Source organism: Aegilops tauschii, chromosome 4 (genome assembly GCF_002575655.3).
Source record: "Aegilops tauschii subsp. strangulata cultivar AL8/78 chromosome 4, Aet v6.0, whole genome shotgun sequence".
In the NCBI taxonomy this organism is placed as follows: domain Eukaryota; kingdom Viridiplantae; phylum Streptophyta; class Magnoliopsida; order Poales; family Poaceae; genus Aegilops; species Aegilops tauschii.
Genome location: NC_053038.3, coordinates 40,635,116 through 40,652,893, shown reverse-complemented (window position 1 = coordinate 40,652,893; position 17,778 = coordinate 40,635,116). Strand labels below are relative to the sequence as shown.

The 17,778-nt window shown below is 49.6% G+C and overlaps 2 protein-coding genes across 3 annotated transcripts; one reads left to right on the top strand and one right to left on the bottom strand.

Annotated features, from left to right (window-relative positions):
- The first annotated feature begins 8,835 nt into the window (after positions 1-8,835).
- On the top strand, positions 8,836-13,689 carry LOC109772992 (uncharacterized). Its single transcript, XM_020331695.4, has 3 exons — positions 8,836-9,944; positions 10,296-10,483; positions 12,988-13,689. Exons 1-3 carry the CDS (start codon positions 9,032-9,034, stop codon positions 13,405-13,407), a joined length of 1,521 nt encoding a protein of 506 aa, XP_020187284.1. The 5' UTR covers positions 8,836-9,031; the 3' UTR covers positions 13,408-13,689.
- Positions 13,690-13,843: 154 nt separating this feature from the next.
- On the bottom strand, positions 13,844-16,475 carry LOC109772993 (ACT domain-containing protein ACR3). 2 transcript variants are annotated; one of them, XM_020331697.4, is made up of 6 exons: positions 16,291-16,475; positions 15,812-16,002; positions 15,551-15,711; positions 14,681-15,432; positions 14,469-14,573; positions 13,844-14,365 (listed from the first exon to the last, which is right to left on the bottom strand). In XM_020331697.4, the coding sequence occupies exons 2-6, from the start codon at positions 15,880-15,882 to the stop codon at positions 13,985-13,987; spliced, it is 1,470 nt and encodes a 489-aa protein (XP_020187286.1). In that variant the 5' UTR covers positions 15,883-16,002; positions 16,291-16,475; the 3' UTR covers positions 13,844-13,984. The 2 variants fall into 2 exon arrangements, with proteins under 2 accessions (XP_020187286.1, XP_020187285.1); XM_020331696.3 differs by having other exon boundaries at positions 15,812-16,151; positions 16,291-16,424.
- Between the last annotated feature and the right edge of the window lie 1,303 nt (positions 16,476-17,778).

The window sequence follows — 17,778 nt, the reverse complement described above, 5'->3', positions numbered from 1 at the left end:
TTGGTGTTTACCTACGGTATAGTATTCGGAAACACTCCAAACCTCGGGTTTTCGGAGGTCGGAGCAGAAAGTCTGCCATGACAATGGTTTTACAAATTCGGCTGGAGACAAGTTTTTCAATAAAAGTACATTACTACTTGGACTCAAAAACGTCTTCTTCCTCTAGACCCTCTAACAGGTTGTCTAGTTCACAATCCTGTTGTGAATACTTGGCGACCATCTTCACTTGGTCGTACACCAGGCTGACTGGAATTTCCTGTCCATCGACTCGTCGAGGTCCGCCCCGTGCCATATGATTCGGATCAAGTCCGGTGTACCGCGTTTTCACCATGGCCTAGGCTTCCCGAGCACCTTCTCGGCATGCTGATATCTTCCATAACACAAAACGGCGTTGAGCTCCCTTGAATAAATTCACGAGTTCCTCCATACTTCCTGGAGGGGAATCGGCTGGCCATAAAGCCTTAGCAAGATTCCTCATCGCCTTCCGAGCTCGCTCATGCACTTTGGACAGCTCTTGTAGCAGATCACCTTGGAATCCGGACACTTCTCCTTCGGGCTGCCCAGTCAGGACACCTACAGAAGCAAACTTGTTAAAATACCATCAGGGGACATTGCGAAAGTCGGGTTAAAGAGCATACTGAATATGTCGCCTTTCAACTTTCTGTTCTCCTTCAAGGCATCCGATAGGTAGGCGCTTACGTCCTTGAGTTCTTCAGCTTGCTTGATGTTTGCATCCTGTAGTTTATTCTTCTCATTAATGGTCCATGTTAATACACGTTGACCAGCGGCTTCTTGCCTTTCGGCAGGCTGTTTGTCCGCTTGAGCAGCCCTTAGCCTCTCCAGCTGATCTGTCGGTCCTACCAACAAAACAATACATAGTTAGAATTATTGTTGGAATGGAATAATGTTCTCCTGATAGTTTCGTGCTTACCATCAGGTGCCCCCTTGGATTTCTTTAAATTTTCAAGTTCGGCGGTGGCAACAGTTAGCTTTGTTCGGCACTCTTCCAGCTCCTTGGATAAGGTGTTATTCCTCTCCATGAGTACCTGATGGCGTAACGACCCTTAAATCAGTTGGGCCAACTGTTTCAAGGCTCGGGGGCTACTGGCATATGATTATTTAATCTACGCAAAAGTTCTTACCCGCATATCCTTGGAAAGCTGGTGAGTAGCTCCAGCAAGTCCATCCCGCGCAGCTCGGAGGTATGCATCCGCTGAGCTGAAGGCATTGAATGCCTCCTCGGTGAAATTTGGGTCGCGCATAGCCGCCCTCGGGCGCCGATGGTTCATCGCACTCTCCACTTCGGAGTTGGTGAAGGATACATTATCTGAACCCTCGGAGAGAGGACAATCTGGCATTGCACCCGTGTTATCCCTAGTACTTGGGGCAGGATCCGGGGTCGGATTAGTCGATGCAAGACCGGCAAGGTCTCCGGATACAGTTGACACGTCTCCAACGTATCTATAATTTTTGATTGTTCCATGCTATTATATTATCCATCTAGGATGTTTTATATGCATTTATATGCTATTTTATATGATTTTTGGGACTAACCTATTAACCTAGAGCCCAGTGCCAGTTTTTGTTTTTTCCTTGTTTCCGAGTTTTACAGAAAAGGAATACCAAACGGAGTCCAATTGACGTGCCAATTTTTGATGATTTTTTATGGACCAAAAGAAGCCCCCGAAGTAAAAGAGTTGGGCCAGAAGAGTCCCAAGCTGTCCACGAGGGTGGGGGCGCGCCCTACCCACTGGGCGTGGGCCCTATCTCGTGGACGACTCGGAGACCCCCCTGACGTGAGACCTACGCCAAAAATTCCTATAAATACAGAAACCTCCAGAAAATAACCTAGATCAGGAGTTCCGCCGCCGCAAGCCTCTGTAGCCACCGAAAATCAATCTAGACCCGTTCCGGCACCCTGCCGGAGGGGGCAATCCCTCTCCGGTGGCCATCTTCATCATCCCGGCGCTCTCCATGACGAGGAGGGAGTAGTTCACCCTCGGGGCTGAGGGTATGTACCAGTAGCTATGTGTTTGATCTCTCTCTCTCGTGTTCTTGATTTGGCACGATCTTGATGTATCGCGAGCTTTGCTATTATAGTTGGATCTTATGATGTTTCTCCCCCTCTACTCTCTTGTAATGGATTGAGTTTTGCCTTTGAAGTTATCTTATCGGATTGAGTCTTTAAGGATTTGAGAACACTTGATGTATGTCTTGCATGTGCTTATCTGTGGTGACAATGGGATATTCACGTGATCTACTTGATGTATGTTTTGGTGATCAATTTGCGGGTTCAGTGACCTTGTGAACTTATGCATAGGGGTTGGCACATGTTTTCGTCTTGACTCTCCGGTGGAAACTTTGGGGCACTCTTTGAAGTTCTTTGTGTTGGTTGAATAGATGAATCTGAGATTGTGTGATGCATATCGTATAATCATACCCACGGATACTTGAGGTGACATTGGAGTATCTAGGTGACATTAGGGTTTTGGTTGATTTGTTTCTTAAGGTGTTATTCTAGTACGAACTCTAGGATAGATCGAATGGAAAGAATAGCTTCATGTTATTTTACTACGGACTCTTGAATAGATCGATCAGAAAGGATAACTCTGAGGTGGTTTCGTACCCTACAATAATCTCTTCGTTTGTTCTCCGCTATTAGTGACTTTGGAGTGACTCTTTGTTGCATGTTGAGGGATAGTTATATGATCCAATTATGTTATTATTGTTGAGAGAACTTGCACTAGTGAAAGTATGAACCCTAGGCCTTGTTTCAACGCATTGCAATACCGTTTACGCTCACTTTTATCATTAGTTACCTTGCTGTTTTTTTATTTTCAGATTACAAAAACCTATATCTACCATCCATGTTGCACTTGTATCACCATCTCTTCGCCGAACTAGTGCACCTATACAATTTACCATTGTATTGGGTGTGTTGGGGACATAGGAGACTCTTTGTTATTTGGTTGCAGGGTTGCTTGAGAGAGACCATCTTCATCCTACGCCTCCCACGGATTGATAAACCTTAGGCCATCCACTTGAGGGAAATTTGCTACTGTCCTACAAACGTCTGCACTTGGAGGCCCAACAACGTCTACAAGAAGAAGGTTGTGTAGTAGACATCAATAGTCCGATGAATGCTCTTCCTGAAATATGGCATAGCAGAAAACGTCACAATTCGGTATGATTGCCACGGGGCGTATTAAAAAAGCCTTACCTTTTTGATGAAGGTAGGGGCTTGGAGGTGTCGCCGTCCGCCTTTCTTTTCGAAGACCCGCCCTGTGTAGGTGTCGCCCTCTTAAGGGACGATCCTGATGCGGCGTGGCGAGACGAGCGCCGCCCCTTTGAAGCACGAGACAGTGCAGTGGGTGAGGCACAATGGGAAAACACTTTTTTGAGGAGACGCCCTCGAGGTACTTACATGGGAAGAAGGGAGAAGGTCGGGGTAATCGGCTACAATGGCCACTTTTGTGCCATCGTGGCTCGCCTGATAGAAGATCCCCTCCTTAAGCTCTACGAATATATCCGGATCCTCTTCAAATCCGGGATCCGGGTCCCGAATATGGTCCTCCAGCCGCGGAGCAGGGCTATGAATCCCCGCGACAGCCTTCCTCCATTCCTGTTAAAAGATAGTCGGATTAAAGTTCAACTAACACGACTCAGGAAGAAGGTCGAGTAAAGTTACGAAGCAAAGATTCACCCAGCTAGGAGGATTGTACATGGAAAAGCCTTCTTGGCATTTAAGGCGAGTGAATTCTTCTTTCTCTCCTTTATAAAGATCAGCTAACATGGCAGCCAGGGTGGCAAAATTGTCTGGACCCTTGCGCCCGTAGCGAGATGTGTCGTCCTCCCCGTTGTAGTTCCACATGGGGAGTCCTCTGGATTGGAGTGGCTGAACACCTCATGTTATGGATGTCGCCATGACCTCAATTATGGACAGTTCGGATTGGGCGAGTATCTTTATCTTGTCCATTAACTTCTTAACTTATGCACTATCTTCCTCCTCGAGGCTCCGGGGGCGCCAGCTGTGGCATTTCTTTAACAGAACGTTGGAAAATTCGGGTAGGCCTCGTCGGATGGGGTCTGAGAGAACGACGTCTTCAATATAAAACCACTCCGAGGGCCACTCTTCGGATGCCTTCTCCGGAGTGCTGGACAGGTATCCTGTCCCGGCTATGCGCCACACTTCGGCGCCGCCCACCTCGAATATGGATCCCTTTTGGGAGCGCGGGACGAGGCAAAAAAGTTTCCTCCATAACTCAAAATGGGCCTCACAGCCTAAGAACAACTCGCAAAGAGCGACGAAGCCCGCGATGTGCAGAATGGAGCCCAGCGTGAGATTGTGCAGTTGGAGGCCATAGTACTCCATGAGACCTCGGAGGAAAGGATGGATTGGAAATCCGACGCCTCTTAATAGGAAGGAAACAAAGTACACTCGCTCCCCCTCGGCAGGATTGGGGAAGTTTTCCGCCAGGGCTTCGCCGTCGATAGAAGTTAATCCCGCCCGAACGGGGACTAGATCCGTGGGAGGGAGATATCCCTGCATCTGGAGCTTGGTCAGCTAGGCGTGGGATACTGAGCAGCACTCCCAATCGCCTTTTCAGGGCCGTGGGGGCAGGAGGAAGAACTGGGAACGCTAGCCATGTTTGCGCGGTTTCTTGTGGCAAGCTCTAAGGATTTTCCGCCTGGTGTGGAATGGCATTTGAGATTCAATCTCCTTAAATAAGACGCCTTCCCTACATGGCCCGGGTGTTATATGTAAAAATGTATGGACCCCTCGTATTCGTCTGACGCGTGGAAGCCGGGGCGACGATGGCACAGAAGCTGAAGGGTATAACATTTAATGTAAAGTCGAGCTGTTCGAAGAACTCACCATACCAAGACCGAAGATATAAAGGCCGAATACATTCCTTGGGTTTAGATGCTTTGAAGTGTTTGGAGGAGGAACCCGCCTTGCAATGCCGAAGACAATCTGCGCGCCGGACATATCGTCATTGAAGCCTGGTTCAGGGGCTACTGAGGGAGTCCTGGATTAAGGGGTCCTCGGGCGTCCGGGCTATGTGACGTGGGCCGGACTCGTGGGCCGTGAAGATACAAGACGGAAGGTGTTCTCCCGTGTCCGGATGGGACTCCCCTTGGCGTGGAAGGCAAGCTTGGCATTCAGATATGAAGATTCCTTTCTCTGTAAACCGACTCTGTACAACCCTAGCCCGTCCGGTGTCTATATAAACTGGGGGGTTTAGTCCGTAGAGGCGATCATAATCATACAGGCTAGACATCTAGGGTTTAGCCATTACGATCTCGAGGTAGATCAACTCTTGTAACCCCTATACCCATCAAAGTCAATCAAGCAGGAAGTAGGGTATTACCTCCATTAAGAGGGCCCGAACCTGGGTAAACATCGTGTCCCCTGCCTCCTGTTACCTTTGATCCTTAGACGCATAGTTCGGGACCCCCTACCCGAGATTTGCCGGTTTTGACACCGACACCCGTTTCTTGACATCATGCACCGGATCTTCTGCAACTCCCTGTTTCCTCGCATAGGCGACAAGGACAAGGTGCACTCCTATCTCGTGGACATGATGCTCATGTGTGAGGAAGCCCGTCGTTAACAACCTAAACCACTTGATATCTCTCACATCATGTGGAGTGAGCTTCAGTTTGTTGTGTTCCATCGTAAGGTTCCCATCTATGGACCTTACTTGTTCCTCTTGATCTCGAAGACTTGGGAGAAGCTCTTTCCGGGCAAAGAGTTCCTTGCTCCCAACTGGATTCGTCATGAGACCATTAAGCTGCGCCATAAGAACAAGTGGGCTAACACCACTACCCGGGCTGAGGCCGAAGCTGCATGCATGGACGTTGATGATGATGAGTTTGAGGAGGAGGAGGCCGTGGACAGTTCTGCGGGGTATTCACCTCCATCTACTGAGCCATCTTGGGCTAAGAAGCTCAAGGCCAAGATGAAGGCTCTGTTCTGCATGCAGGCCAAGGGACAGTACAAGGCCCACGTTGCTCAGAAGGAGAGTCGCCAGCGCGACAAGAGGATCTTGAGGAAGCTTGGCGAGCAACTCTTGAGCGGGTCAGAGAAGAACATCACTCCTGAGGCTGCCTGGATGGCGAAGCAGGGCTATCAGTGGACCGAGTCAGATGGGGAGTCCATTCCTGCTGCTGAGACAGATGAGGAGCTTGATGGGTGATCACGTCAGTGGGAGCTACCACCTGTGTCGTAGGTGTCCTCTCTGCCTTTTTGGTGTCTCGATGCCAAAGGGGGAGAGAGTGTAGGATTTGCGAGTCTTGCGTCTTGTTGCTTTCGTTTCGTTGAACCTTCGTTGCTTTGGTTTGTTGGTTTGTGTTGGTGTGCGTGTGAGACCAGGAGACCTATGCTATCATATGGTGTGAGACATATGCCCTCAAGCTTATCTTATTGTCTAGTATGTTTAGTAGTTTGTGAGCTTATGTTATCTTGTGCCCTTTACTTCATGCTCACTTACTTTACCTTGCCTCAATGCTTAGTGTCACTTTATTGTTGCAAGTTTTACCTTGTCTATAAAATATAGGGGGAGTGTTGATCCTATTATGTGTACCGTGCATTCCAAAGCATATCTATAGAGTGCACACATCTAAGGGGAGCCTGTCTATATTTTATAGATGTTGGGTTTGCTTATGTTCATTCTATATCCTTATGTGCAAATCCCGTATTGTCATCAATCCACCAAAAAGGGGAAGATTGTAAGGGCATATTTCTCCCTATGTGGTTTTGGTGATTGATGACAGTACATTTGCGGACTAATCGTGTGCATTGAGCATTTCAGTGATCTCATGCCTAGGCACAAGACGATTCTGTGTCCCTCGGAGCCTATCGAAGACGACGGTTCTCTCGTTTCTTTTCGGTGGATTTGAGTCGTAGGAAAGCCGTACTATTAAGAGGGGGTCCGATTTGGAAAGGTTAGGGTGAAATCAACACGTACACATCTGTTCCTTTGCACCACCTTTCCTTCGCTTCATTGGAGCACCATCCGTTTATCCTTGTCGCTGTGAGATGAAGGCCTCCAAGTGCTATAGGTTATGTGGCGTGCGGTAGTACTGCTCAAGCGAGCAGTAGCACCGCAGGGGCCCGCGGTAGTACCGCTCTAGCTAGCGGTAGTACCACGCCGCGCGGTAGTACCGCTCCTCGCGAGTGGAGTACCGCTGCCTCTAGCCCAGAACGCTGGCGCGCGCGGAAGTAATTTTTTACTTCCGCCCCTACGCGGTAGTACCGCTCCCTGCGAGCGGTAGTACCGTGCCAGATTTTCGCATGTCCCAAATTCAGCGGAAGTAGTCACAGACGAAATTTATTTAGTCCGTGCGTTTTACCAGTCCAGTTGAGGCCTGCCCTGCGGTAGTACCGTTCCGGCGGTTCTACCGCTCGTTGCCCTGTGCAACAGGACCTCACCTGGCTTCTACCACACGAGCGGTAGTACCGCAACAGGGTGCGGTAGTACCGGCTGCCTGCGGTAGTACCGCGAGCGTCTGTGGTAGTACCGCGTCTCCCGGGCTGAGTGGGTGGGTAACGGTTGGATCTTTTCCCCCCACTATATAAAGGGCGTCTTCTTCCCCAAGAAGACCATCTCTTCCCTCCCCAAGCTCCATTGTTGCTCAAAGCTCCATTTCGCCCGATCTCTCTCCTACCCAATCAAACTTGTTGATTTTCTAGGGATTGGTTGAGAAGGCCCCGATCTACACTTCCACCAAGAGAAATTTGATTCCCCACTAATCCCTTGCGGATCTTGTTACTCTTGGGTGTTTGAACACCCTAGACGGTTGAGGTCACCGCGGAGCCATATTCCATTGTGGTGAAGCTTCGTGGTGTCGTTGGGAGCCTCCGATTAAGTTGTGGAGATTGCCCCAACCTTGTTTGCAAAGGTTCGGTCGCCGCCTCCAAGGGCACCAATAGTGGAATCACGACATCTCGCATTGTGTGAGGGCGTGGGGAGAATACGGTGGCCCTAGTGGCTTCTTGGGGAGCATTGTGCCTCCACACCGCTCCAACGGAGACGTACTTCCTCTCAAAGGGAAGGAATTTTGGTAACACATCCTCGTCTCCACCGGCTCCACTTTTGGTTATCTCTTACCTTTATTTGTGCAAGCTTATATTGTATTTCATACCTTGCTTGCTTGTGTGTTTGTTGTTGTTGCATCATATAGGTTGCTCACCTAGTTGCATATCTAGACAACCTATTTTGATGCTAAGTTTAACTTGATCAAGAAAAGCTAAAAATTGTTAGTTGCCTATTCACCCCCCTCTAGTCAATTATATCAATCCTTTCAGAGGCGATCTACTGTTCTTGTGTGGTGTTCTTTCCGTTTGGCATTCATGGTGGTGGAAGGGGAAGCCTGGTCTATTTGACTAGAGCAGAGGGAGATCGAAGTTGTACGGGCAGTCTAACCAGGTGGCGGCAGTCCCCTCTCCCCAACTGTCAGTAGAGGTGGTGCAGATGGCGGGACGCGGGAGTGGCGGCGCGGGCTGGTAGCCTGGTGCTACCGCGCGGAGCGACGAGGGAGAAGCGACATCGCCACGCCATGGCACCAAGCAAGGGTTGCGCCGGAGGGGACGCCGATGCCCGGTACGGTTTGTCCGTGGATAAAATGGAGAGAAATGCTCCTAAAATGGATGAAGCCCTACTAAAAGAGGGGTTTTCTTCCTTTTCTGATTCTACCCCCAGCTTGTTCGCACGAAAACAAGTTGATTGAGGGGCTTTTCTCAAGATGACATCGAACAGACCGGTTTTCTGTGAACTGCCCAGTTCATCGTTTTTTCTGTGATGTTCTCAGCATATTTTTTCTCCTGAAAAAAAAAAAAGAAACCTGCGCCACGAGGGCCGGGCCCAGTCGTAACTCAGCAAGTCACACGTCTCTGTCTCTTCTCCAGACCTGTCCATTTGAAACACGAAGCCGGAAAAAGGGTCCCGTCCGATTGAACCAACCCGACCCAACCCACCCGCCCCTTCCCCCTCCCCACCCCCTGTCTGTCAGCCGGCGATCGCCGGAGATGTCATGGCTCGCCCGCTCCATAGCCACCTCCCTCAACATCCCCGAAGATTCAGGCGCCGACGATGACCCCGACGCCGTCGCCGCAGCCGCCTCCCATCCCTCCGCGCGCACCCCGCCGCCGCCTCACTCGGCCGCGGCGGACGGCGTCAAGGAGGACCTCACCGAGCTATCCAAAACCCTAAATCGCCAATTCTGGGGCGTCGCCAACTTCCTCGCGCCGCCGCCCGGGGAGGGCTCGCCCTCGCCTTCGCCCTCCCCTTCATCCGCGGGGGGTCAATCCACCGACGCGGGGACGCCCCCTGAGATTGCCGGGATCCAGCGCGACTTCTCCGAGATCAGCGGGAGGTTCAGGAGCGGGATCTCGCGGATCTCGAGCCACAAGGCCGTCTCCGGGTTCTCCAGCATCGCCTCCAATTTCTTCGCCCCTGAAGACGGGGAAGAGGAGGAGTTGCTCGAGGCTGTCAACGACGAGAGGGAGGATGATGCGAGGCTAAATAAGCCGGAGGATGAGGAAGAGGCGAGGCATGAGAGGGAGGATGACGAGGGAAGGCATTACTTGGAGAAGATGGCGCGGCTTGGGGTGGCAGACGACGAGGTGAGGGATGAGTGGGAGGAGCAAAGGGCCAGACATCAGGCGGATGACGACGAGGTGAGCGATGAGTGGGAGGAGCAAAGGGTCAGACATCGGGCGGATGACGGCAAGGTATGGCCTGAGGAGCAGGAGGAGGTGGATGGCCCTGAGCTGGAACGGGCGAGGGTAATGCAAGAGGAGGAGGTGGAGGAGGAGTGGGATGTGATTGGCATCACCGACGAGGTCCTCACATTCGCCACCAACATTGCCAGGCACCCGGAGACCTGGCTTGACTTTCCCCTGCTACCTGACGAAGAGGAGTCTGATGGCCCATTCTCATGTAATTTCTTCACCCCTCAGCTATTCATTCACTAGTGTTTATGATCATCAATTCTTCATGGAAAATTTCATGTCAATTTAGTTTGGCAAATTTGGAAGAGACTTTTTCTAATGATGCGAGCTTATGAGTTATGGACAAAATTCATGAAACCCTGTAGCACTTATTTTAAGTTATGCCTTGATTTAACATGGTGCTGATGGAAAGGCTTGTGTTTATGGAGTATGTTTCAGTGTAACTGTTCATATGCTATTCCAATGGAACTATCAATTGCACCTCGCTTTTTCTATCACAAAGTCTGACCATGTGAATGTGTTCGCTTAACCTTTTCAATACTCTTTTTACCCCCTGCAGATTTTGACATGTCTGATGCTCAGCAAGAGCATGCTTTGGCTATTGGGCACCTTGCTCCTACATTAGCTGCTTTGCGGATTGAACTATGCCCAATCCATATGAGCGAAGAATGCTTTTGGAAAATTTATTTTGTTCTTCTACATCCTAGACTGAGCAAGCATGACGCTGAACTACTGTCCACACCACAGGTAAATTTTCTCTCCACCTGATACATAAAACATTGCATTCTCAGAATCCAGGCAATCTTAGAAGAAAGTAGTGAAGTTTTATATGTGGCCGTGGTATTAATCATTATCTCAGACGATTATCCGACTAAACGGTACTTGCTGTTGACTGGGTCTTTAACATGATTAAGTGGTCTTGCAACTTTCTTTCTTCTTTTGGTCACATATTTATTTGCATAATAGATATTATAAAAAGGAAGAATGATCCATGAACTGCCGATGCTATAACATAAGTTTGCCAAGTTTCACTTTCTTAGGCCGGTAAGTTCTCAACAAGCCACAACCACACTTTTTAGATGGATTTTTTTTTTGCCAAATTTCCAACAACTTCCTTGCCAGAAAATTGGGACTAGTTGCACATTTGGCTCAATTTTTTTGTCAAACATGATAACCAATCAGACATGCCCTAATACAGCTCTTTTATGATATGTAACAATCAGTTGCCATGGCCTTTGTTGATTGAATCTTAGGATGTGGTGCTTGACGACAGGGCGTGGTCTAGGATCTTGACGCTATGGCACTGTTGAAGGATAAGGCACTTAGACTTTGTAGATAGGGAGTAGGAAGAAGAGAGAAAGAGAGGGAGAGTTGGGGTGCCATGCACCATAGCCCATACCATATATATCTGGCACTTAATTCAGAATAACCTTAACTTGAAGGGAAACCAGTCTAAATGTTACAAAAAGGGAAACAAATCTTATCCAAAGGAAATAAAGAAAATCCTAGCGTAAGATAGATAAAGGTCAAAGCCGGTCTTTGCCCGCAATGGCATGTTATCTCACACATGACATTGGTCCTGTTTTTTCTATTGCACTAGAATATTAGATGCATGGCACAGTAATAATTTATGATATTCCATTTTCCATGAATTGGCACAACTGTTGGTATATGTTTTATCCAAATCAAGACAGAGTTTATCCAGTTCTACTGTCATGTACCAGCCCTGCATATTAGAACCATGCAGTGCTATCTCTTTTTTTTGGCGATCTAATACTTATAACACTATCTTGTTAGATCTTTTCTCTTCAGAGGGCCCCTTTGATTCATACGATTCCAAAAACGTGGGCATAAGAAAAAAATATAGGATTGCAATGTAGCCCTTTTGAATCCTACAGGCTTTTTCTTGATTGCATCACAGGATAAACAAAGGATTCTTTCCAAGAGGTTTGAGTGGATGATCAAATCCCTATGGAATATAGTACAAAGGAATCCTTGGGAAAAATTCTATAGGATTCAATCCTGTGAATCAAAAGACCAACATAGGAAAAATCCTAGGATTCCAATACATACCTTTTTACTTGTTTTGGTGCCAGCAACTGTCAGCATTCAATTATTATTGTGAAATGATGACAATTAGTCTTGTAGAAAACTACAACTGAGAGCATCTACAACATCAGTAGCCTGGTACTTGAGGCCACTGGCTTCCTATGGATCCTGCGGCATATTAGGGTAGCAAGCATGTCAGTCAACGACAATGTGTGATAGTGTCTTGCTCAGTTCTTTCTCTGAGATTCTTTGATAATTTAGCAAAACACCATTGAAGCACACACAATATCTGCAGAAAACTGAAACTGTGCACTTTTATCTTCAAGTTGAGGTTGCCTTTTCCTTGCACAACCTTCTTCAGCTGATATGCAATAATGTCATTTGGTGGTTGTGATGAGTTACTTGAGGTTGTTGAGAATATAAATTCACAAATAATCTAAGTAACTGAGTTCCTATTTTTTAGATTGATATTGGGTAGCTCATATCTAGTGCATATCTTCTTGGTGCATCCCATGCATCCTGGTGTCAATAGATTCTGCACTGGGATAAATTATGTTGTACTGATGATGTGTTACATTAGGGTGGTATAAAAATTCATTGTAACTAAATCAACGTCAGAAATATTTAAAAAGAGATTAATTGTGGATTAAATGCATTGTGTACTATATCTATCTCTAGCTAGCCTCATCACTGAAGAATCTTTGTAGCCCAGTAAGGCCTGGGGTGCACCGAAAGGAGGGATTGGATACGTACTTGCATTAATAGTGTGCTTATCATCACGTGTTCCATCATAATATATCTATATTATATAGACAAACCGACAAAATATTCATTGCTATTTTTCTGCACATGCGTGCTTCCACATCATCCAAATTGTTTTAGCTATTTGATATGCTAGCCTGGTCCACTAACATCCATCCAATTTGAACATAAGAGTCTCTCTACCATGCAACACGCATAGTGGATTTTTAATGCCACCGCATTTCATTTATGGCATGTTCAACCTTTTATTTTATTTTTTTTGCTTTTTTTGTTTCTACATAGCATAGTTTGAGTATTAAGGGTGAATCTGTATTGTCTAAAATGTTTAGAAATCAAATCTCTGATCCCGCGGCAATGGGCAGGGTATCGTCTAGTTCTTGCAATGGGCAGGGTAACGCATCTCCCAGCAGTTAAGCTAAGCCTGCTTCTTGTTTTTGCAGATTGTGGAAGCTAGAGCAATGCTTATGCAACACCAGTCAAAGCAACATGCAACAGAGCAGTTACGTCGCCATAAAGATGACTTTGGAACGCATTCGGAAGATGACAGCTCCAAGGACGTCATGGAGGCGTTCCCATCTGTGCGACAACATGCAGCTTCGATCACCCCCATAACAGATTTTGAGATTGAAAAACATCCTATCCAAGGAACTGAAGTCACAGTGGTGGACAAAACAGTCATCAAAGAGCAACTGAGGGAGGATGGTAGCAAGGCCTCAAATGTTATGCAAGAAACATTTGATGACGACATAGACGATTGGTTTGACGAGGAGGCCGATCTCGCTGGGCACACCACCATTCTCATAGGCGACGAGGAAGATGTGTCATTCAGTGATTTGGAGGATGACGATGATACGAAATGATCATCATCCAAAGCCCAGGCCAACTTCAGCCTGAAAACCGGGAACCGGTCAAAATTGCTTGCTTGTCAACAGAAGAAGGGAAGTTGTACAATGAAAAGGGAGCAAATTCAGGGCGAACATCAACCTGAAAACTGGAAACCGGTTGAAATTGCTTGTTTGTTAATAGAACGGAAGTTTTGTGTACAATGAAAGGGGAGCGGCTCCATTTTGGTTTTAAGCTGCCCGGTTGGATGCAATGGTAATATATACGTACAGTGGGTGGGGGTGCCGTATGGTTTGTAATTTTATTGGTAATCTTGTGTACATAAGCATTCTTTTAAAAGTCACAGCAATAAAAGTTTCATTCGTTGGTTGATTATTCAAAAAAAGGAGTGCGTAAAAATATAAAAAAAATGGGAAAAGAGAGAACAAAATGGCAACGAGAGAACAAACGAAATGGTGATGACAACTATATTTGCAATGACAACACACTACACTTCGTACATATACAAAATTGTACTGCTTTCTGAGACTCATATCCAACAAAGCACAGCGATGCAAATGGCGAATGAACTGGCCTGGCTAACAGTTTTCCTAATTAAGACCTGATGAGGCCAAAGTTATTGGAGAGCTTCCCAAGGTGCGACCACAGGAAGCTCCCCAGGGAGGACCTGGGCCTCTCCTGATCGGCCGGTGACGTCGCCGGCGCTCTCGTCTTCTTCACCGGCGGCCAGCCAGGCGCTCCTTTGGCCACGTCGAGCGAGATGCCCATCTCGGCGACCCTTGCCCGCACCGCGCACAGCGCCTCGGGCCGCACCTCGCCGCCGGTGTCGGTGACGAGGAAGAAGGTCCCGATGGCCTCCTCCTTCTGCCGCTTGATCTCCACCCTCAGCAGCGACAGCCCGTGCTCCCGCAGCATCCTGGTGAAGTCCGAGAGCAGCCCCGACCGGTCGGTGGCGCGCACCTCCACCCTCACGCCCTGCAGGAGGACATGACGCCATGGCGTCTCAGCATTGCGCGCCCAACGAAAATACACTTGGACGAACGGAAAGAAATGAAATGGCTAATGGAGGCTGACTGACATGAGACGCCCTCCGCTCCACCGCGGCGACGAGGCACCGGGAGACCTTCTGCCGCTCGGCGTTGCTGTCCACCGTGCGGCCGTCCTTGTGCCGGATGTAGTACTCCTGCGTGCGTGCGTCCGTGGTCACCACAATGTCAGTCACTGGTGTGGCAGGGCAATGCAAACAGGCGCGGCCACATAAGAGATTCGTGGTGCAGTGCATGTGCGTACCTGGATGGCGAGAGGGCCCTGGGCCCCGGCGGTGGCATGGAAGACGACGTAGTGCATGTCGGTGAGCGCGCAGACGGTGTCGAAGAGCAGCTTGGGGCGGTCCCTGCTCGTCATCTTGACGATGGCGTAGCCCCGCTCCTCCCAGTTTTCGATGGTGACGCGCGTCTGGGTGCGGTGCACCGACCGGGCCGCGGTGGCCGCCCGGTCGCCCATGCAGAAGTGCTCCTCGTCGACGGGCGTCGGGGCGGGGCCGGACTCGTAGTCGCGGTCGTCGTGCATGAGCTGGTGCATCCGGCGCTCGGTGTGGACGCGGCCGCGCACGGGCGCCGACATGCACACCCAGCGCCGCTCGCCCGACACGTTCTCGCGCGCGTCCACCACGGCGTTGACGAGCCGCTCGATGCGCGCCCAGCGGCTCGGGTGCAGCGCCGCGCCGTCGGCGCCGGTGGTGGTGACGTAGAGCACCCCGGCGGCGCGGCCGTTGTGCGTCCAGGCCTGGCCGGACGCGACGTGGCAGCCCTGGTCGACGAGCACCTGGGTGATGGAGGAGAGCAGGCCCGGGCGGTCGTGCACGGTGAACTCGAGTGAGGCGCAGTCCGACACGTCGGGGCCGCCGGGGCCGACCACGTTGCCGAGGCAGGTGGTGAACTTGGGGCTGCCGGAGCGCTGGAACGGCAGGAGCGCCCGCTGGATGAAGCCCGGGAGCGACGGGTCCGTCAGCTTGCGCCCGATCTGGTCCGTCACGTGGAACACTGCATGGCGAACAAGATTAGAAAATTCCGCGTCATCAATCATAGTATATTTTTCTGACCTAAATCGATCGGAGAAGAAAGAAAAATGAAAAGGAGGCTGCAGGGAGATGGTTCTTGCCGTCCATGAGCCAGCCGCCGTCGGAGGAGATGTAGGACTTGTAGATGACGAGGTCGAGATCGGTGAGCAGCTGCACCATCTCCAGCAGCACGCCGTCCCGGTTCACGCTGTCCACCTTGACGAGCGAGCAGTCCTCGCGCGTCTCATTGTCGACGACGACCCTGCAGCCGTCCAATCCACGCACGCACGTCATACCAAGAATTCGATGGATGGACCGAAGAATAACAACAAACAAGCAGAGGTTAGCCAATGCGGGCGTACCCTGGGGTGCCGAGGCGGTCGAGGACCGGATCGAAGTCCGGCTCGAAGTAGGGCCCGGACACGTACTTCATCGCCGTCGACGGAGAAGACGATCGGTGGAGCGCGCGCGCGTGGCCTTCACGGACGGACGCCAATCGCCTTGAGCAGAATCTTTTCTTCCCGGTCTTATATGCCCCCTCCGGCACGGAAATCTACCGGAATTCGGACGCACGGTGAGAACAACAGATCCAATCTGGGGCGGAGCAATCCGAGAGAAGGTAAGGGCCGCCGACGGCACAAGGAGCGCGCCCCATGCTCACATGCGTCGCCCGCCCGGCCTGCCGCTCGTAGCAGTAGTAATCTACCAAAGAAAAAGAACTCAAAAAGGCTTCCTGTTTTGCGTCGCCCGACGGAATCGAGGCTGCCTGCGCTGCGCGCGACGAACCGGTCGCGCGCGCGATTATGTAGGAGGAGAGGAGGAGAGGGGAGGGAGAGATTACCTCCGGTGAGACGAGATGAGATGGCGAGGGGACGAGAGGCGGAGGGGAGGGCGCACGTGCGGGTCCGGGTTCGTTCGATTTGGCCTCGGTCTGCAGGCTGCAGCTCTGCCTGCGTGGTCTCGGCGGCGTTCTAGGATTCGAGTGGAGAGCGCGAACGGCCGCCGCGCCACGTCGGAAGGGCGCGTGGCGCAGCCAGCCGGGTCGCAGGCTTACTCCTTTTGTCCGCTTCTCTTTCCGTCGTCCACCCCTTTGATTGATTGATTTCCACCGAGTAAAACCCTGATTCGGAATTGATGCATCGCCATTTATATCATATAATAAGACTATATATACATGGAAAGTCAGAGGATCTGTCCAAATAATATCGGACAATTATAATGATATGCGGGTGCAATTGCATTCATTTACGAGGGGAGATTTTGATCTACTTCCCACCTTTCAATGTACATTTTGGGATTCCCTAAAAAAGAATGCACATTTAGGGTTTCTTTGATTTAAATGGTTTTTTTTTAGAAATTTGAGAGGATTGGAATCTTCAGAAAAAAATTTATATGATTTTTATGCTGTTTTTTTAACGAGCTTTCACCTAGGCTTGGAGGATGGTTTTACTGGCGATGTAGCCAATGCATGTTGCCGGTGACAGATCTCACAAGGCGTCCGTGGGGGAGAGGGGGAAGGGAAACGGCAATGCGACAAACGGAAAGGAGGGGGTGCGACAAGGAAGGGCGGCGGTACATGAGAAAACAACGGCACGGAGTTGTGGTTTTTGACATCAAGTAACACGTGGGGAAGCTGATGCACAAACGTAAAGCAAGGGGAATCGATTGTAGGTAGTTGGAACAACTTGCATTTATCGTCCATGCAGACTAGCACGTAGCCACAGAGCTGGCACCTTTTCCACGTAGAAACTCCATTATCTTTTCTTGACGCGGTGCATGCAGACGAAGCCTTGCCAAACAGATGGTTTGTCTTCGAGAGGGGGAAAGCAAAAACGCCAGCAGTAGGAGCATTGGTATTTTGCACAGACGATAGCTTAGCGGCTCTTTCGTACGCCAGCAGTAGGAGCATTGGTATTTTGTGCAGACGATAGCTTAGTGGCTCTTTCGTACTCTAGCAGTAGGAGCATTGGTATTTTGTGCAGACGATAGCTTAGTGGCTCTTTCGTACGCCAGCAGTAGGAGCATTGGTCTTTTTCGCAATCAATAGCTTAGCGTCTGTTTCGTACACCAACAGTAGGAGCATTGGTCTTTTTCCGCACATGATAGCTTACCGTATGTTTCGTCAAGTAGATATGATAAGAGGGGGGGATGGGTGGGTGGGTAGGAGCATGACAGAGGAAGAAGCTTCATAAGGAGGGGCACATTAAGTGGCTCAACATAAAACACAACGTCGCTTTGGAGGGATGCTCATTATTATATCACCCATGACTAAAAAGGAGAAAACCAATTATGAATCTTCTCATGACAAAATCATACTAAAATAAAACAA

Bases quoted from the DNA above. Each gene is read 5' to 3' on its own strand.
- LOC109772992 (XM_020331695.4), top strand. From the start codon at position 9,032: ATGTCATGGCTCGCCCGCTCCATAGCCACCTCCCTCAACATCCCCGAA. The intron at 9,945-10,295 runs GTAATTTCTTCA...TACCCCCTGCAG, and splicing joins GTCTGATGGCCCATTCTCAT to ATTTTGACATGTCTGATGCT. The intron at 10,484-12,987 runs GTAAATTTTCTC...TTGTTTTTGCAG, and splicing joins AACTACTGTCCACACCACAG to ATTGTGGAAGCTAGAGCAAT.
- LOC109772993 (XM_020331697.4), bottom strand. From the start codon at position 15,882: ATGAAGTACGTGTCCGGGCCCTACTTCGAGCCGGACTTCGATCCGGTC. The intron at 15,712-15,811 runs GTACGCCCGCAT...GGACGGCTGCAG, and splicing joins GACCGCCTCGGCACCCCAGG to GGTCGTCGTCGACAATGAGA. The intron at 14,366-14,468 runs GTCAGTCAGCCT...GTCCTCCTGCAG, and splicing joins TGGAGCGGAGGGCGTCTCAT to GGCGTGAGGGTGGAGGTGCG.